This window comes from Mesoplodon densirostris, chromosome 4 (assembly GCF_025265405.1).
Source record: "Mesoplodon densirostris isolate mMesDen1 chromosome 4, mMesDen1 primary haplotype, whole genome shotgun sequence".
Lineage (NCBI taxonomy): Eukaryota > Metazoa > Chordata > Mammalia > Artiodactyla > Ziphiidae > Mesoplodon > Mesoplodon densirostris.
Window position 1 is genome coordinate 116,194,469 of NC_082664.1, and position 20,236 is coordinate 116,214,704.

General features: G+C 54.5%; 1 protein-coding gene across 1 annotated transcript in view; it reads left to right on the forward strand.

The window, feature by feature from the left end:
- The first annotated feature begins 2,334 nt into the window (after nucleotides 1-2,334).
- ADAMTS7 (ADAM metallopeptidase with thrombospondin type 1 motif 7) overlaps nucleotides 2,335-20,236 on the forward strand; it is a 56,012-nt gene continuing 38,110 nt past the window's right edge. Inside the window, exons 1-6 of the mRNA XM_060096931.1 lie at nucleotides 2,335-2,676; nucleotides 10,649-11,004; nucleotides 12,530-12,695; nucleotides 13,839-14,035; nucleotides 19,160-19,243; nucleotides 19,590-19,714. Coding sequence (XP_059952914.1) covers nucleotides 2,577-2,676; nucleotides 10,649-11,004; nucleotides 12,530-12,695; nucleotides 13,839-14,035; nucleotides 19,160-19,243; nucleotides 19,590-19,714 — 1,028 coding nt within the window. The 5' untranslated portion in view covers nucleotides 2,335-2,576. The remainder of the gene's footprint in view (nucleotides 2,677-10,648; nucleotides 11,005-12,529; nucleotides 12,696-13,838; nucleotides 14,036-19,159; nucleotides 19,244-19,589; nucleotides 19,715-20,236) is intronic.

Genomic DNA, 20,236 nt, shown 5'->3' on the forward strand with positions numbered 1-20,236 from the left:
TGGGGTGGACAGATACATAAACAGACAACAGCAGTGCAGTGTGATTTGTGCCATGATGGGGGTGGCAAAGGGTGCTCTGGGGACCCTGAGAAGGGAGTGGGGGAAGACTTGCTGGGAGAGGTGACATATAAGCTGAGCCTGAAAGGACAGGTCTCAGGTGCACCAAGTGTGTGCCCATCTCTTCCCTTTTACCTTCACATGCCTGGTAAATGTCACCTCTTCAGGAAGGCCCTCCTCGACTGACCCCTTGGAAAGTAGACCCTCTAGCCTCCCAGTTTTATTTTCTTCATAGCCCCTCTCAGCAGCTGGTCTTGTTTATACCTCTGTCTACTAGCCTGTGGCCTGTGGCTCTCCTCCAGAGTGAGAGTTCCAGAGACCGTGACCCTCTCATTCACTGCTGTGGCCCCCATGAATACCCAACACCTGTGGGGTGAAGAGGAGGTTTGCCAGGCAGACAAGGGTAGAGTTGAGGAGTGGGGAGGGGGAGGGCACCTCTAGAATGCATCGGGCAGGTCAAGGTGACAAGGACTGAAAAGGGTCCTATGGCTCTGGCACCAGGGTGGAAGATGGTGGAGGGGGTGAGTCTGAGGTGCAGATGGGAGGAGGAGAAATCTAGATAACGCCCTGGAGAAGTTACACTGAGAAAGGGAGCAGAGATGTGCGGTGGGAACTAGAGGGACCACTTGTCCATGGACGGGTATAATCACTATCTTTAATAGGAGGGAGACCAGAATGTTTTTAGACTAAGGGTCAGGAACCAATGGAGACCAAGGAAAGAGGGGAACACCTAGAGCAAGGTCCTAGGTGAGGAGGACAAGGAGAGAGAAGGGGAGCACAGAGGCCTGGTGGAAGCCTTTGTCTCTGACTGCTGGAAGGTGCCTGCTCCATTGCATTCAGAGGGAGGGGAAATGCATAGGTGCCAGTTACAGATGCTTGGTGCACAGGATGGGGGTGTGGGGGACAGGATGTGGTGGTCTGAACTGTCCCTGTCACTGGCAGCAAGGCCAACTGCTGTTAGGAGCAGGGGAGAAATGGAAAGTGGTTGGGTAGGGCCCGGGGGTCGAGCAGTGAGTATAGCTAGGGGGGGAAGTAGGTAAGGCCAGGAGGGGCAGGTAGGTGGGGGGAAGAGGCAGGTGATAAGAGTCGAGTAAGGAAAATACGTAGTGTGATTGTGAACATTCAGGGAGGGTGGGAAAGACATCAGGGTGTGGTGTGAGAGTGGGGCATCTGATCTTCAGATTTCAGAGTGGGCAGTTGGGGATGACGTAGCCTAGGCTGTGGCAGTGAGGGCTGGTGGCTAAAGTGCAGGGAAGGGTCATTAGAGATGAGGAGGTCAAGGAACTCTGTAGCCACATGCTACATGGGTCCCCCAGGAGGGCAGCAGGGCTTGGGGTGAAGGAGCCAGAAGGGAGCTTCCAGGAATGAGGGAAAGTGCATGTGAGATTGAACAGGGAGGAGGTATGTGGGCAGCAGAAGGCAGGGGGATAGCTACACAAAGGCTGGCCAGGGGAAGAAAGCGGACCACCACTGTCCTGAGGAACAAGAGGTCGACCAGGTTTAGTGAAGCAGGAGGTGGAGGGTGGGAGTGCTCCTTGACAGGGGCGGGGGCTCCTGGGAGCATCGGGGGAGGGAGCAGGAAGCCAGAATCAGGGCTGCGGCCACGGAAGGACAGATGGCCTGTGTTTGCAACGGAGGATGTGAGGCTGGGGTTGGCTGGCCTCCAAGCTCCCAGGGGGCCCCTGCTGAGAGTCTGTGGGCTCCAGCCCTTGGGCCGAATGCTTTGCTTCCCTCCAGGCAAACACACTTGGAAAGGAGTCTGGACATGAGGAATTGAGGGACCCCGCCCCGCGTGGGAAACAGCTGCCCACTTGGGAAGAGTCTGGGCCTCTCTCCCCACCTGGCTTTGGAGACCCTGGACCCTCGGGAGGCCTCCGTGTCCCTTTTCCTTAGAAGGGCAGGCCTGCCTAGCCCAGGGAGCACACCGTAGGGCGCCTCCTCAAGCACAGTTTAGGGACAAGGAAGAAATTCCAGAAATTCCAGATTCTTTGGGGGGCCTTGGGGGGCTCAGGTCGGGAGGGGCCTACTCGGCTCCACCGCCAGAGGGCGCCCTCGGCCCGGTGGGCGGCCAAGCGGCCGTCTGGGGACGCTACTAGCTCCCTGCCCCAGCTCCGCCCTAGAGCGGTGGGCCGCCGGCACCGGCCCCGAGTAGCCCGCGGGGGCGGGGCCAGGGCGGGGCGAGGCCGAGCCGGGGCTGGGGGGCGGGCCGGGGGCGGGGGAAGGAGCCCGAGGGGCGGGGCGGGGGCCGGCGACTTCTCTCCCTCCCTCCCTTTCTTTCTTTCTCTCTTTCTCACTCTCCGGTCTTTTCTTTGCCTCCGCTGCCGGCCGAGGGGGCGGGCTCTGCAGCCTTTGTTGCCAGCGGACCGAGCGTAGCCGCCCGCCGGGCCGGAGTCCGGGCCCGGGACGCCGGGAGCTGCACGCGGATCGGGCATGTCCTGAGCCGGACCCGGGACCGGGCAGCGAGCGGACGAGACGAGAGTGTGCGCGCGGGATCGCCCGGCGGCCGCCCGGCACCGGCCATGCCCGGCGGCCCGAATCCCCGCAGCCCCGCGCCGCTGCTGCGCCCACTCCTCCTGTTCCTCTGCGCTCTGGCGCCCGGCGCCCACGGATTTGCACCAGGTGGGTGGCCGCCCCGCCCCGGCCGGCCGGCCCTGCCACCCCTCCCCGCTTCCCCAGCCTCGGTTTAGCCCCTTCTCACCTCTGCTAGACCCTGTGCCCGCCAGGCTCTGCCTGGAGCTGTCGCGCCCCCTGGTGTTAGGGACAGGGGTGGGGTTGGGGCCGCGAAACCGCGCCTCCAGGGAGCCTTCCCTAGACCCCGACTCCGCTACCCACCTTGCCTGTAGCCGGAAAGAGCCTCTTAGACGCTCTTCGGGCTCCAGCTTCCCCACCTCGGGTACCGCAGAGCGCGTCTGTCTCTCCTGGGGATCTCTCGTCGGAGGAACTGGACGGAGCGTGGCTTACACGCGATGGATTCAGCTTCTCGCCCTCCTCAGTGCGCCTCGTCTGAAAAGCAGGCTGGCCAGGGCGCTGCGGACGAGGGCTCGGGGTCGCAGGTCTACGCGGTCCCCCGCCGCGCTCCCGCCCCGGCCCCTACCCACCGCCTCTAGGTGCCTGCCGGCCCTCGGCGGCTCCCCGGGCCGGGTCTCGCGCGGTCCTTGCGCTTCCTGCCTCCCCCTCCCCCAAGTGTGAAGGCGCCTGGAGTGGAGCGGGGAGAAGAAGCTTCTTTCCCCAGCCCTGGGCTTGGCTCTCCCCGCCCCGGCCGGCTGGCCTCCGACGAGCCTCTGGCCCGTGTCCAGAATCTTGCTCCGCCGCCGTCCGCCGCCGACCGCCGGGCCGCGGAGCTCCTGGAGCGTCCGGAGTAGCCGGCCTCGGAATTTAGGAACAGAGGGTGTAGAGGACCCCTGGCCTGCCCCTCAGGGAGCTCCTGGTCTGATGGGGGCGGGTCGAGTAGTGGGGAGAGCCGTTCTGGCGAGGCAGACGGGAAGGCTTTGTAGGAGAGGAGGGGCCTGAGCTTGGAGGGACTGGAAGGATGGATGAACTTTGGATGGGCTGGAAGGGTGCGTGTGGGGGGTGGGGGCGCATCCCGGCCGGGCTTGGTGGAGGAGGGTGGCTAGATTAGGCCTGCGTGCTGGGCCTGGGGGAGACCTGCCTTCCCAGCAGAGGGATTGTGGTTGTGAGGCCAGAAAAGCATATGGGCCGGAACGTAGGGGACATTTAAACCAGATCTTAGAGGTTGGGGGAGCCGTTGAGGGGAGCAGCTGATAAAGGCAGTGTTTTAGGGAGGAGGCTCCCTATCTAGCAGCAATGTGTAGGGCATAGAGCAAACATCTAATGATAAATACCATGTGCCAGCCTCCCTAGTTCTTATTTCTCATCAGCTCCACAACAGCCTTGTAAGGTGTGTGATGGAAAGTCCTTCTGTAAATGAGGGAAGAGGTTCAGAGAGGAGAGGGACCCGCTGGTTTGGACTCCTGGGCTACTTGGGTGAAGCCTGTGTTTTCCTTCTGTCCAGAGCTGGGGACCCATGAGGAAGAACCAGGTGATGGGGATGAGGGAGCAGGAAAGTGGTTACCCCAAGGAACTGCCCCTGAGCCTGAACTTGGGTCCAGGCCCCCTGGCAGCTGTGGGAGAAACGTGGGGGAGGGAGTCCCCTGAGGTCAGGGTCCCCTTTACTTCTACTGCAGACCAGACACATGTATGAGCTTGCCCATTTTGTTAAATGGGGATGATGGTATCTACCTCCAAGGGTTTTTGTGAGAATTAAGTGAGATGCTAAATGTAATTGTTTTGCACAGAGCAGAGAGCCTACCACGTGGTGGCCATGATTTTTATTAATCTGCCAGGCAGACCCAGTAAGATCAGGGAGTCCTTGGTGTGTCCTATAACTTGAACCTGCCATTTGGGGTGGAGCTGAGGCAGGCACCCCTCCTATCTAATCTGGGTCCCCCTTCAAGGTGAGTGTCTGTCTCTAGTACTCCCATTGATACGTAGCATGGGGCTCTCCCCAGTCTGCTCCAGCTCAGGATCCCTGATCCTGAGGCTGCTGAGCTCTGTCATTTTCTTTGGACTTGCCTGGGGGATGTAGACCGGGGCCCCTGCCCACTGAATGCTACCTTCTTTCAGGCCAGAGAACTTATCTTGGGCTCACTTTTAGGAAAATGTGACAAACTAAGGTCTTGTTGGGATTGCTGGGACTGGGGCAGGGGCCATCAAAACACTGTATCACACATGTGAGCTCTATGTGTGTGTGCACACATGTGCTTGCAGGCAAGTGAGGACAGACTCAAGGAGGAGGGTGTGTGTGTCACACACACACACACACACACACACACACCCTGGTTATTTTTTCTCTTTGGCATGAACTGTGGGTCGTTTGAAGGGCTGGATTGTAACTCAGGTACTCGATAAGGAGGTGAGGGTAAACACCATGTTGGCATTTCTTTGGAAAAAGCTCCAAAGTGACAGTTCTGTCACCTAGGGGTGATATTCAAAGTATTCAACACCCATTGTGGCAGGAACTCAGTCCAATCACACCCTGGCGGGACAGTCTCAGACATAAACCACTAGTAGTCCCTGCTCCCATCCTGCTGTAGCTTTAGCTCTGCTAGCTCAGCTCTGATGCACCCACAAACCAGAGACTGGAACCTGAAATTACCCTTTGCTGGCACTGGGTGGTGGTAGGTTCAGCCACCACTGTCTCTTCCAGGGGTCAGCTATCGGAGACGTTGAAAGAGTTTTTGTTTGTTTGTTTGTTTTCTGGTTTTGTTTTTTTGTTTTTTTTGCGGCACGCGGGCCTCTCACTGTTGTAGCCTCTCCCGTTGTGGAGCACAGGCTCCAGACGCGCAGGCTCAGCAGCCATGGCTCACGGCCCCAGCCGCTCCGCGGCATGTGGGATCCTCCCAGACCGGGGCACGAACCCGTGTCCCCCGCATCGGCAGGCGGACTCTCAACCACTGCGCCACCAGGGAAGCCCCAGAGTTGTTTATTTTTTAACTCACTCTGTCCTCATTTAAAAATATTTTAATGGCAAAACAATACAAATTGACTATTGAAAATGAATGCAGAACAAAAGAAGATGAAATTTATTGCAGTAAAAGTGGTAACATCCTGTAAGTATTTTTAAATTTTTGATTAAAAAATATTTTATTACACCATTAGGCAAAGAGATAAAACAGGTTTTTAAAGAAATAGCTAAGTATACTTTAGAACTTCTCTTGCTAATTTTCAATCATAACTTAGTTCACATTTGCTATATGTTATCTACTGTACTAAGCACTTACGTATTAACTCATTGGATTCTTACACAACCTAAGGTATGATTATTATCATACCCATTTTACAGATGGAAGGACTGAGACTGTGTGGCTGAGTAATTGACCCATGGCCTCACAGCTGTAGGTGGCAGAGCTGCAAATTCAAACCCCTGCACTCTGTCTCTAGAGCACATTAATTCTAATGCCTTTCACCTGCAGCATATTTCTACTTAGTCCCATTACATTTTTGAACTTAAGAGGATGCTTCTTTATAACTCACTTGAATTTCTGTCTTGCAATAATTTCCCAAGGTCTAGAGCAGGGATTGTCAACAGGACCGCATAACCCCGAGGTCATGGATCCCTCCCCAGGGACACTGTTGAGCTCTTGGAGCCATTTCTCCCCAGTGGTTCCAATTCCCCAGCCACATACATCCTACCCTCTCCCACCCACACACGTTTGAGGACACTGCTGTTGCCTAGAAGTATGCCATGTAGAATTCGTTTTTCTGGTATACTGAGCACTTCATGGCTGGTTAGCGTCAGCACCCCCAGACCTTGAGCTTGTCTTTAGCAGCCTTGGCTGTGATGGTTCATGCCCTGGGAACTGCTGTTAATACTCATTTAAAACAAAGCCTTGGGGTGTGGCTGTTGTCTTATTCTCCGTCTATTTGCCCTGTGACCCTCATTAAATTTTCTGACCTGGATTCTCTGAGCAGATGAGGAAACTGAGGCTCAGCAAGATTAAGTGACTGTCTAGGCCACACAACTATTAAGTGGCCAAGTTGGCACCTGAACCTGGGTCTTCCTATGTTTAAAGCCCATACTTTTGACAGTGCATTATTTTGTCACTCCATTGTCTCTCATTTCACAAAACACACACCTGGGCCAAGCTTCTTACTGCTTGTTCCCCTCACCCCTGGCTTTTTCCTACTTCTCTGGAGCTCTACCACATGATGTCCACCACCAAGATGCCCTCCTTATCTTCACGCTTAAATACGTACCTGTATGTCAAGGGACATTTCACATGTGCCCCTTTAATGAAGATTTTCTTCATCCCCGTCCATCTGTGGGGTATCCCCTCCCCTCTCTTGGACCTCCTCGGCACTGTGCCAGGGGTAAGCATCACGAGTGCCCTGCACCTATTTCTCCATTCTGAGGGGTGGACCAGGCAGGTAACATAACAAGGCTGGTGGGAAGACATTTTTCTCGAAACATGGGGCTTCTTGGCCCATCTCTTGTTTTCCCATTTTTGTTAGAGATTCAGTTCTTTACTGAATGAAAGACAATACAAGTATGAAGCTGAAGGCAACCTATATGTAGCTACAGTGTTGAGAACACCATAGGGAGTGGTAGAGACTGAGGCAGATGGGGGAGCACAGACCCTCTCTAAAGGGCCACTTTTGACAAGTGTGAATTTAGGCCTGACATGGATGGATGATGAGACTTTAAGCTGAAAATGGAGATTTTTATACAAAATTATGTGATTTTTTTAAACACTAGCAACTGATTAAATACTTTCCAACATTTTTGCTAGCCCAACAAACCACGCCACCCCCACAAATCAATACACTGACAAACAAAAAACAAGTCTGCCGGCTGTGGTTGTGGAGTTGCCATCCCAAATGCCCTTATTAGGATGTCAGAGCAAGAAGTCTCCTTCAATTATCCAGCCCAGTGGCTTTCAAATGCCAGCCCTGAAATGGTTACAACAGAATCCCCAGAAGGTTTAGAAAAATACAGGAAAAAATACAGATTCTGGGGCCTCAGAGCCCTGGATCTATGGAATCAGAATCTCTGGGCTGGGTCCTGGACAGCTGCAGTTTTTCAGAGCTCTCCAGGTACTGCTGATGTTCATTCAGCCAGGTTCACTTCCAGTGAGGAATTTCCTAGCTTCCCTGATGATCACAGTCCCCTGAGGCTCTTGGTAAAAACACAGCTTCCAATGGACTTGAGGACACAGGGAGGGGGAAGGGGAAGCTGGGACGAAGTGAGAGAGTGGCATGGACATATATACACTACCAAATGTAAAATAGATAGCTAGTGGGAAGCAGCCGCATAGCACAGGGAGATCAGCTCCGTGCTTTGTGACCACCTAGAGGGGTGGGATAGGGAGGGTGGGAGGGAGACGCAAGAGGGAGGAGATATGGGGATATATGTATACGTATAACTGATTCACTTTATTATACAGCAGAAACTAACACAACAATGTAAAGCAATTATACTCCAATAAATATGTTAAAATAAAATTTAAAAATACCCCACAGCTTCCCAGTCCTGTTTCCTGGAGATGCTGGTTCAGTGGGTCTGGGCAGGGCCTGGGAATTTGTTTTTAACAAATTCTCATCTGAGATGTCTGGAAAATCCTTGCACTGGTGCCCTCCTGAAACTCAGAGACAGGGAAAATTTGTCCAGAGCCACACGGCAAGTCACCCCAGCCCACACTGCCTCGCTCGGAGCATGCTCTTAGAGGACCATGCCCTGATGGCTGGCCTGCTGGGGCAGTTATGGGCAGGGGGGCACACCACTGGCGTGTGCAGGGCACTTTACACGTGGTTTGACAGGAGACAGATTGGAGGGCAGTTTGGGTTTCTGCGGCCTGGCCTGGATGGAGCTTCAGGCTGGGCTTGGCTTCCCTTCCAGCGCCAGCAGTGGCCACACAGAGAGCCCTGTGGGACAGCTGCAGGGCACTCAGGCATCCTTGTGGCCTCGAGGGGTTATTGTCATGAGCAGCCAGGATCCCAGGAGCTGAGCATAAAGCCAGCTGATCTGGGCAGGACCTGAAGCTGGGAGACACCTCACATGGGCCAGTTTCCTACCTGTACCTCAGAGCCTGGGAACTGCAGAGGAGGAAAAGGGGGAACAAGAGCATGAGCCCTGGGGTTCCTGCCCACCCGCAGCAGTGGTGCTCTTATGTGTGTATGTGTCCACATGAGATTTCTTTTGAAGACTAGGTCTGGTGGCCAAAATAGTTTGAAAAACTTGATCTGGTCCAACTCCTTATGTTGGCAAAGGGGAAACTGAGGCCCAGCAAGGGACGGACTGCTGAATGTAGAACCATGTTACTGAGAGATTGAAGCCATTTGGGAGATTTTATTACTCTCGCTGTGTGGCTTTAAGCAAGTCTCTGCACTTCTCTGAATGTCTCTTTGCTTTCTCCAGAAGTAATCTGGGGACTCTACGGCAGGTGTTCTAACCTGGATCTGCAGCCATAGAGACCTGGGTAGAATTCAGAGGATTCATGACCTTGGATGGGAATATATTACATCTTTAATTTTTGTAACCTTGAAGTGAAATGTAGCATTTCCTTCAATTATAAATATTAGCAACAAATCACATAGTGTTGGCAGTATCTGTGATTTTGCTACCAATAGGAAAAGCAAAATATTTTATCTCAATACAGTTGCAGGTATCTTGAAATAAGGTTGACATTTATCACTACTTCTAAATCACCATAGTTGTTAAATTTGCCATTAGATCTTGTTTAGTGCATTAGTAAAGGAGCACATAATTTCACATCTACTTTTTAAATTATTTTGACAACTGTATTTCAATATGATCAATTTCCTTGGTATTCCTTGGTATATTTAATCTTATACATTTAAAAACATTTTTCTGAGAAGGAGTCCATGGCAAAAAAAGGTCAAGAATGAAGCTTACTGGGAAATCCAAGCAGACAGAATGACTAGGAGAGGATTCTGCAAATGGCAAGGGCCTGAGCAGAAGTCTGCAGAAGTTTTGCAGCCCTGGAACATTTTCATTCAAACTCTTAAATGTGAAAGAAATAAACTAGAGCTGCTCCGCTGAAGTGGTAGTGATGAGGGGCTAGGGAGCCCTACCTGGGTGGTCCTTCTCTGACTCCCCATCTCAGGAGACCTGGAGATGTGTGCAGAACCCTCAAGCACTTAAAAAAAAAATCCATTAGGCTAATAGTCATACTAATAATACTTGCCATCTTGTTCAGTCAGTGGGCCAGGCACTGCTATATGTGGAGCAGTTCAGTTCATTTAATCCACAGCTCCCAAAGTGTAAGCAATTATCCCCATTCTACACATTTTACACAAACGTTTACTGAGAAACTACTAGTTTCCAGATACTCTGGCACTTAAACTCTTCAGCAAAGACTATGAAGATTCTTGCCCTCCTAGAGTTCACACTGGGAGGAGATGGAGAAAGAAAAATAGGAAAAAGAATGAAGATGTTAAGTGATACAGTATGTCAGAAGTGCTCTGGGGAAAAATAAAGCAGAGAAGGGGGAATAGGGAGAGCCAGGGAGTTGCAATTTTAAAATAAAGCGAGGAGAGCTTTGAGGAAGGACTTGAAAAGAAGTGAGGGGTTTAGTCAGGTGGAACACTGAGGGAAGCGTGTTCCCGGTGGAGGGAATAGCAAAGCGAAATCCTGAGGCAGGAGCATGTCTGACTTTGAGGAACAGCAAGGAGGCCAGTGGCCGAGTGGAGGGAACTCGGGAAGTGTAGCAGAGATGAGATTGGAGCGGTAACCTTGCCTAAAGCCTCACAGGCCATCGCCATAACTCTATCTCCTGCTGTGTGTGAGCTGGAAGCCACTGCAGGGTTTGGAGCGGAGGAGGGCCATGATCTGACTGATCTGGAACGAATCCCTGTGACTGCTACGCTGAAAGAAGACTAGGGGAGAGGGATGCCACACGGGCAATCGTGGAATTAGGGAAACCTGTTAAGAGGTTATCCCGATAACCTAGATGGAGCCATCGAGGCACGGAGAGGTGAAATAGCACAGGTGGTGGGTGTATGAGTCCCGACACTGAGACTTCAGCTGCCCTCTTGGCTGCTCCCCACTCCAGTCCGGCTCTTCTCTCTGCAGAGCACGCCGCCGAGGGCCGGGCAGCGTTAGACATCGTGCACCCGGTGCGCGTGGACGCGGGGGGCTCCTTCCTGTCCTACGAGCTGTGGCCGCGCACGCTGCGTAAGAGGGACGTGTCCACGCGCCCCGCCGCGCCCGCCTTCTACGAGCTGCAGTACCGCGGCCGCGAGCTGCGCTTCAACCTGACAGCCAATTCGCACCTGCTGGCACCCGGCTTCGTGAGCGAGACTCGGCGGCGCGGCGGCCTGGGCCGGGCGCACATCCGGGCCCGCGCCCCCGCCTGCCACCTGCTCGGCGAGGTGCAGGACCCTGAGCTCGAGGGCGGCCTGGCAGCCATCAGCGCCTGCGACGGCCTGGTGAGTGTGCACAGGGTGCTCTGGCGGGACGCAGGGCTGCCCCCAGCCTGGCCACGGACCTGCCTGCTAACTTCGGCCTGTTGGCTTTTCCTCTCCCAGCCTCAGTATTCACACCTGTAAAATGGGGTGGACAACGCAGGCCTCATTGTTCTCTAGCGATTCTCAAACTTTAATGCGAGCCAGAGTCACCCAGGCCTTGTTAAAAACCCAGTGTATCATGGTTGGGGGGGGGCGGGTAGCAAAATCTGAATTTCTGGCAATTTCTCAGATAGTGTTGAAGCTGCAGGTCCAGACACCCCACTTTGAGAACCACTGTTTGTGGTGTGTGTAGACTAACTTAGAAAGCAGCTGAATCCCTCTTCTTTGGGGGATCAGTTATGAGTTTGTTTCCCTCCGCCCCCCCCCCCCTTTAGGCTGCTCTTCTCCAGGACAGGCTTCCTCACCTTTACCTTGTCTCAGGGGGTGATGAGGCAGCCTCGCTGGAGAGCAGGCCTCAACCTCCAGGTTTTTCTGGGTTGAGGTAATGCTGGCTACTGCCTGCAGCCCTAATTGCCTCCCTCTGCTTGAGCGCCCAGTTAGAGCAGCTCCACTCCAAGCAGGATAGGGCCCCTTTCTGCTCCCAGCTCCCAAGCGTGGAGTGTGGGAGGAGTTGGGGGGTTGCACATTCTCGGCCATCCACTGTTGGTGGGGGGAGCCTCAGCTCAGATTGCTCAGGAAAAGCCATGGGCTTTGGCAGGGCAGGGCCTAATACAGCCCACCTCACAGGCTCTAGGGTATCTGGGCCTTTGAAAGTCTCTCATTTACGCAGCCTGTGCTCCTCCCTTTCCGTATAGTTAATTAATCTTGTTGAGCCTGAGCGACAGGTGCATCATTCCCATTTTACAAATGAGGAAGCAGGCTCAGAGAAGAACTTGCCCAAGGTCACCCAGTTATCCAGTGGTGGAGTCTGCATTCAACCCAGGCCTCCAGCCCCTAGAGCTGATAATGCACTGTTTCAGACAACAATTTGACACCTATGTGTTGTGAAATGATCACAATAAGTCTAGTTACAAATTTATGTACATATAGTTTTTTTCTTGTGATGAGAACTTTTAAGATCTTTCTTAGCAACTTCCAAATACACAATACAGTATTATTAACTATAGTCACCATGCTGTACATTACATCCCCAGGTCTTTTTTTTCTTCTTGATGTTAAGCTTTTAATTGTAATTCCTGCTTTTCTTTGGGGATGCAGACCCACTTCTTGCTTCTTATGGGCTAAGGGGTAGGGTGGGTGTATGGAGCAGCTTGCTAGGCTGGTGGCTTCTGAGCTTAGCCTAGAAGCCTTTGGCTGGGTGAAGCTGTAAGGAAGGACATTCCAGGCAGAGGGTACAAAGTGAACAAAGGCCCAGAGGGAGGAAAGCACAGTGTGTCAGGGTCAGTTGGGATGGTGGGCTCCGCTGGGCAGGACAGGCCTCTGGGATGGGTGGGAAGAGCAGCTGAGTGCCAGTCCTCCCCAAGTGACCCTGGTGCTTCTTTCCCAGAAAGGTGTGTTCCAGCTCTCCAACGAGGACTACTTCATTGAGCCCCTGGAGGGTGTCCCAGCCCGCCCTGGCCGTGCCCAGCCGCACGTGGTATACAAGCGCCAAGCCCCTGAGAGGTGGGCAGAGCCGGGGGACCCCAGGGCTCCAGGCACCTGTGGGGTGAAAGGTATGCTTCTCTGCTACCAGCTCTGGGGTAGGGGATGGGTCTGGGGGCATGGAGGGGCCTTCTAGAAACCTCTGTCAACACCTCCATGCCCAGCTCCTGTTAGACCAAAGGGACACAGACCGACAGGCACATCATCAAAGCCTGTGCCCTCCAAATGTGCCACGGGCCTGAGGCCTCTGCCTGTCAGGCCTGCCCCCACTCATGCCCTGGACTGGCTTCTCTCACTGTCAGCTCATCCATCTCCCCACCTCAGGGCTCCGTCTCCATCTCTCCCTGCCCCTCCCCACTCACTGCCTGGGGCACCTCCAGCTGTGCCAACTATTCTTCGAGTGTCCAGGCGAGGCCGGGCCATACCCAACCCCAGCAGGACAGCTAGCCAGGAACCTCCCTCCCCTCCCCACTCTGGTCCCACCCCAGGATAACTAACTTCCATTTTGGAGACCTAAAGTGTGGCACCCAGCACCTCTTCTGCAGAGTGACCACAGTAAGTGCTGGCCAGTCTCTGTAAGGAGCTGCCTGCTAAGGGCTGCTGGGGTTTGGGGACTGCTCCAACTTCACGAGCTGCCCACAGCTCAGGGACTCTCTTTGCTGGAACAGATATCCAAAGAGGCATGCTTCTCGCCCTCAGTTTCCCCAGCTTCATAGATGTGCTTCCTCTTCTGATCTGGGGGCAGCCTGGGTCAGTGGGGCAGGTCCCCAGTGGGGTCAGCTGGCTGGGGTCTTGGTCAGCCTCCCAGGCTGGGGGTTAGGCCGGGGGATCTGCATGTGTTGGGATGTACTTACCCCGCAGTGAGGGAGGGATCAGCGTGGGGAGATAGGGGCTTAGGAGCTCGCCTCACGGACACAGTGCTTTATTGTGTTCACATCCACCATTTCATTAGCCCCCCGAAGTCACTCTGTGAGGCTGATCAACTTATCTATTTATAGTCAGGCATCCCCTAGGATCAGAGAAGGGAAGTGACCAGGTCAGGGTCACACAGCACAGGTCTGGGGCAAAGCCATGATGGGAGTCCAGGCCTTTTGCCTCTGATCCCAGCACTGTTCCCACTGACCCAGAGAGAGCTCACTGGGGAAAGGCCCTTGAGACGTGTGCCCTGGGCCAATCTACTGGCAGCGAACCCACAGCCCATCTGGGGCCCACAGAGTCCCCAGAGCTGGAGCCCCGACGGGAGCGTTGGGAGCAGCGACAGCAGTGGCGGCGGCAGCGGCCGAGGCGTCTACACCAGCGCTCGGTCAGCAAAGAGAAGTGGGTGGAGACCCTGGTGGTAGCCGATGCTAAAATGGTGGAGTACCACGGGCAGCCGAATGTCGAGAGCTACGTGCTGACCGTCATGAACATGGTGAGGCTGCTGCGGGCGGTGCGTGGGGGTGGTGAGGGCTGCCAGGGGATGGTGGTGTTGAGGTACAAAGGGTGGGTGTACCCCAGGCCCCAAGCAGGAGGTATAAGCTTCCAGCTCCTAAGTCCAGGAGGGGATGGGAGGCCCTGCAGGGAGTCACTAGGAGAGAGCCTGGGCAGAGGTGGGGCCTTTGGGGCTGCTGTGAGGACACCACTGAGTGTCGTTCCACCCCGTTGGCTCAGCAGCCTCCACCCGCTGCCAGGCCCAGAGCTGGGGGAGGGGAGGCTGAGGGAGCTCGTAGACTGGTTGACCCATCCACACCACTCTGAACAAACCTCCCTCCTCTGTGCCGGGACCTGTGCTGGTCGCTGGGGACACGGAAATGACCGATCAGACCAGCCCCTGCCTGAGACATCAGCACGCAGCAGAGTTAGAAGGATCTGTACAGTTCTGTGTTCTACTAGCTGGTGACCTTGGGCAAGCCACATTACCTACCTTAGCCTCAGCTTGCTCACCTATGAACGGGATGACAATAGTACCTTACAGCGTTGTCCTACTGCTCTTGACGCCACGGGACAGTTGAGATAACTAGGCCCCAGGAGGGTGAGTGACTTGCCCAGGTCACAAGCGAGGCAAGACAGAGCCGAACAGGAGCCCAGGTCTCCCAGGTCCCACCTGGGGCACTGTGGCAGGTTGGAGCTGGTGATTCCTGCTCCTATAGTGACAGCCAGTCCCTCCCTGCTGCTGCCCTGGGTGTGCAGGTGGGAGGCCTCAGGCAGCCAAGCTGCTTCCTTCGGCCCCTGGGAGAAAAGATCTCTGCCTATGGCATTCTTAGCAGGCCACCCACTGAACAACACTGTTTTCCTCTTGGGCTGGGTGACTGAGAACAGGGCGGGGGATGTGTGCTCTGCAGCTGATGTGGCCAGTGTCATGTGCTGTGACTTCCGCCCGTGCCAGCCTTACACCCCCTGCAACACTAAAGGAAGTGCGCTCCGGATCATCGAAGGTCTGGCCACCCCTTTTATTACCATGAAGCCTGGGGTCAGAGAAAGAAAGGGGTGCCATCTGTGGCCACCATGCCCCCACTACTTCAGTCTGCATTGGCAAGCTCAGCTCTGGGCCAGTTCCTGCCCGACTTGGCCACCCATGTTGGCTCCCTCCTCCTTATGGAATAAAGGTCATAGCCTTCTGCCTGGCACTTGAGGGCTCTAAGACCCAGCCAAGCTTCTATTTAGCCTTGTCTGCCCAGGGAGAAAACCACTAAAGGCCAGGGTTCAGGAGGGACCATTGCTGGACAGCGGGGCCTGGCTTCTGGACTCGGGGTGGGCAAGGTCAGGTTCCCAGGCCATGAGATCCTCCACTCAGGGCCTCAGCCTGAAGGAGGCCCAGGAGCTTGGCTGGAGCCACCAATGGTTAGCTGGGTTTATTTGCCTCATTTTTTCTGAGTGTTCCATGTGGGCAGGTACTGAGCCCTCCAGGCTCCCCCGTGACATCCCCTGTCAAGGATCTGGCCCCAAAGCGGGGCCCCTTCTTGCCTCCCTGTCCAGGCTCACAGGACGCACACATTTACATTGTGAGCCCCACCCTGGAGGAGTGAGGGTCTGGCTTTCACAGTCACCTGCTCTGGACAGTATCAGGTTTTCCCAAGCTGGCGAGTCCAGCATTGGTCGGGACAGAGTCGGGGCACCTATGAGCCTAACAGTGCTGGATACCTGATAGGGAGACTCCAGGAGATGGCAGGGGCATGGGGTGGCATGCAGCCAGCCTCCGAGGAGGGCTGGACCGTGTGGTAGGGCTGGAGCCTTCTGAACACCTGCTGCTTGTCCAGTGCTCCACACTCACTGCCTCATCTAAGCCTCAGCCCCATTACATAGTTGAAGGAACAAAGGTTCAGCGAGGCCAAGGGGCTTGCTCAAGGTCACACAGCTAGTGAGTGGCAGAGCTGGGACCGGAGGTCAGATTTATCTGCTTCCAAAGTCTCACTCTATCCTCTCTGCCCCTCAGCCTGCCCACAGCTGGGTCGCTGTGGTGGCCAGAGTGTGCTGGAAGGATGGGGGAACAGGGTGGTGGGGATGGGGAGAACTTACCCTCTTTTCCCTCTGGAGCAGTTCTGTAACGCTGATGTGATGAGTGCCAGCTCTGTACCAAGGATGAGGTGATGGATGCATAAGAATAGGATCCCATGCTGGGGAAGCTGTACCTCATTGTAGCATTTCTCAAAGAATATTCCAGGGAGTACTTGTTCCAAGGGATGCTACTAAGTGTTCTGTGAAGAAAGATGGCGCTGTTGAAAAAGTTTGGCAACACAGGGTTAAAAAAAAAGGAACACAGACTTTACTGCAGGACTTCTCAGAGCCTCCAAAGCTATAAGCATTGAGAATCCCTCAGAGAGGAGGCAGGCAGCACTTTCCAAACTTAAGAAGTAAGAGCAGAAACTTCGATGCAGTCAGACCTGGGTTCTGATCCCCTCTTCAGCCTCTCTTTGAGCCTCGTTACTCCATCTGTAAGGTGGGGATGGTCATGCCTGCCTGAGAAGTAAGAAGGTTAAGTGAGATAAGGCATGTGTCGCTCCCAGCATGAGGACTGTGTGTGCTAGGCTCGGTCAGTGTTACTGCTGCTGTTGTGGCTGCTTTAGCATCTGCCCTTCGGCCCCACAGCCACCTTCAGGACAGCTCACTCCTCTTTACCAGGGCCTCCTGCAGGTTCCATTCCGTCAGTGTCCTCTCTGTGCCAGACCCAGGTCTGAGCCCGGGAGCTCAGGTGGGTCTCTTCCAAGCATAGCAAGAGAGATCCCCCCACCCAATTTTGCGCCCTCAATTCTATTCATGTCCTCTGAGGTCACAGGCCCTTTTTTTTTTGTTTTTTGTTTTTTTTTTTGCTGTACGCGGGCCTCTCACTGCTGTGGCCTCTCCCGTTGCGGAGCACAGGCTCCGGACACACAGGCTCCGCGGCCATGGCTCGCGGGCCCAGCCGCTCCGCGGCATGTGGGATCCTCCGGGATCGGGGCACGAACCCGCGTCCCCTGCATCGGCAGGCGGACTCTCAACCACTGCGCCACCAGGGAGGCCCTACAGGCCCTTTTTGAGTGGCTCATGTCATACTGTCAGCTCATTGGGAGCTTGTGGTCACCTGTAACCCCCAGATCTTACTCTCATGAATACTGCCCACCCTGGATTGCTCTCCAGGCCTGCACCAGAGCAGGACTCGTCTTCCCTGGGTATCGTTTTATCCAGACAACCACACTGACCTCAGGCCATAAACAGACACTCATTGGTTGATCTGGTCAACAAGTAATGACTCTGCCACCCTCCAGTCCCTCCCAGCGTCTGTTTCACCTCCATACTTCTTGGGGGACAGTGAGAGGTGTTATATCCGCTGGGGGTGGGGCTTTGTGGTGACAGGAAGCTATCCCAGCGCTAACTCAGGATATGGGGTGGGCTAGTTGTTGGGGCAGGTCTTAGCAGACCCTCAGGGGCTCCTCTGGAGCCATTTAGTTGGATGCTGCTGCTGAGTTCACCTGCATGTCGACTAGGAAAGACTTGTTCTTTTAATCTGACTTTCTCCGGGTACTCTTTTCATTTTTCACTGTTTTTTTTTTTTAATGAAATAACGCGTTGGAAAAACTTAGCAAGTGCTCAAGATTCATTCATTCAGCAACTGTTTCTTGAGTCCATCATGTGCCAGGTACTGGACAGATTACTGGGGCTGTAAGAGGGAGTCCGCACAGACGTTGCCCTCATGGAGCTTATGGTCTGGAATGGGAGAGAGACGTTAATGAAGCCGTCACCCTGATGAATATGAAGGTGTGATGGAGGGGGTACTAGTAAGGACAAGTTCATGGTGGTTTGAGAGTGTCGGGTAGAAGAAAGGCTCCCCAAAAGACATGATGGAGGGGTGAGAGCTCAGAGAGGGTGAGAGATAACTTGGGAAGGTGTTCCAGGCTGAGGGCACAGCATCTGCAAAGGCCCTGTGGTAGGAAGGATCATGGGATTCTGAGAGAAAGCCAGAGTGGTTGGAGCCAGGAGTGAGGGGGTTTGAGGAGGGGAGTGAGGCCGTAGAGGTGGGCAGGGGCCAGACCACACAGGCCTGTATGCCAGGTCTAGGACTTTTTCCTTATGTGTGGGTAGTGAAGACCCACTCATTGCTTTAAGCAAGGGCATAGGGTGATTGGGTTTGCATCTCAGAGACAGATGACTGGGGTGCAAGGCTGCAGGTGGGCTAGAGGACAAAATTTAGGAGGCAGAACTGGCTGATGTGGTGGAAGAAGGCAGTGCAGAGGTGCTCCCAGCTCCAGCATGTACATGGAGGGCACAGAGACACGTTGCATCGCTGTCTTCACCATTCCTGACCTTGGGCTCTGACGGTGTAATTCATCCCCATTATCAGGGGCTTTCTGCCCTCTTAACAGTGTGTGTTTTGTCCATTCCTATTTGAATATTATTTTTCTTGATGGAATTGCTAGAAGCCAACACACAACTGGTGTGTCCTGACACCTCTGCCTGCTGGGACCTTGACAACTGTCCCCAGTTGTGGGCTGGCCCCTTTCTTGTTCTGAGGGAGCTTTAAAAGAGCAGATAGCTTTAACCCCCATTTCCCAGCACCTTGGGGCTGAATGTGGAGCCGCCCTTTTAGCTACGGGGGCCTCTGAGAGGCACACACACCTGCCCTCTTGGCCCCATGGCTCTCAGCCCCAGGGAAGATGGGCCTCTGCCTGCCTCCACCCCTCTCCCAGGCCGTGTCCAGGTCATGCCTCATGGGAGGGCTCTCTCCTGGGATGCTGGTCCTGGCGTCCTCAGGGCAGGAGCGGGCTGCAGGGCTGTCCTAGCCAGGGCAGCTTAGGGCCCTGAGATGGGCCAACAAGCCAGCATTTGGAGGTGTGAGCTGGGGAATAGGATCCCAAACTGGTGCTCAGGAATGGCCGGGTGCTGGGAGGCCCTCTCGTCCTCCCCAGGTTCTGCTGTTGCTGGTTGGGGAAGTGTGTGTACAGGTGTGGGCACGTTCATGTATGGGATGCATGCACTGGTGAGCTCCCCATTGTGTGAACTTGGGTGTGCATCCCTTGAGGTGGGCAGAGGCTGCCCATATCCTGTATCCAAGGTGACAGCCTGACCCTTATCTCTTGGGCAGGTGGCCGGCCTGTTTCATGACCCCAGCATCGGGAACCCCATCCACATCACCGTCGTGCGCTTGGTCCTGCTGGAAGATGAGGAGGTGAGAAGTCACGTGGCCCCACACTGCCCCCTGCGATGGGCATCGTCTGCCAGGGCCCTCCTGCCACTTACCTGAGCTGCCTCATGTGGAAGGGCACAGTGAGGGCCTCCTTGGCCCAAGCAGTGTCATCTGTCACCCCCAGTCCCTGGCTGACCCTCTCTTAGGTCCCACCTGGCATGTGCCTGTGGGCGGGGTTGTCAGACTGGAGGCTGGACTGGGGGCCTGCCTGCTTGTCTGCCCACTGCCACCTCTGGGCCTCTGTCTCCCGCCTTCATGTGAAGGAGAATTTGGCCTGACCCTTCAGAGCTCAGGGAGAGGCTTGAGTGGCCACGCTCTCTGCCCCCAGGAGGACCTAAAGATCACTCACCACGCAGACAACACCCTGAGGAGCTTCTGCAAGTGGCAGAAAAATATCAACATGAAAAGGGACGCCCACCCGCTGCACCATGACACCGCCATCCTGCTCACCAGGTACCGCCACTGTGAGGGGCTGGACCATGGGTGCAGCCGGTAGAGCTTGCATGGGCGGGAGGTGCTACCCGACCCTCAGCGGGGGAGGGAGCCTCATTTTGAGGAGGGTTTGCTCACCTTTGACCCAAGACTGGATTCTAGCAGTACTGGGGGAGGTCTTTTTATTTTGGAATAATTGTGGATTCCATGCAGTTGTCAGAAATAATACAGGGAAGTACCATTTATACTTCATCCAGTTCCCCACAGTGGTAACATCTGGCATAACTGTAGTTATATCCCAACCAGGAAATTGACGCTGATATGATCCACAGACTTATTCAGGTTTCATTAGTTTTACATGCACTTAACTTGTTTGTGTGTGTGTGTGTGTGTATTAAGTCCTATGCAATTTTATCACATGTGTAAGTTCCTGTATCCACTGCCACAGTCTAGATATAGAATGGTTCTATTAGAAGGATCTCTTGTGCAACTCTTTTATAACCAGAAAATCTTACTCACACGCCACCCCCCTTCAACATGACC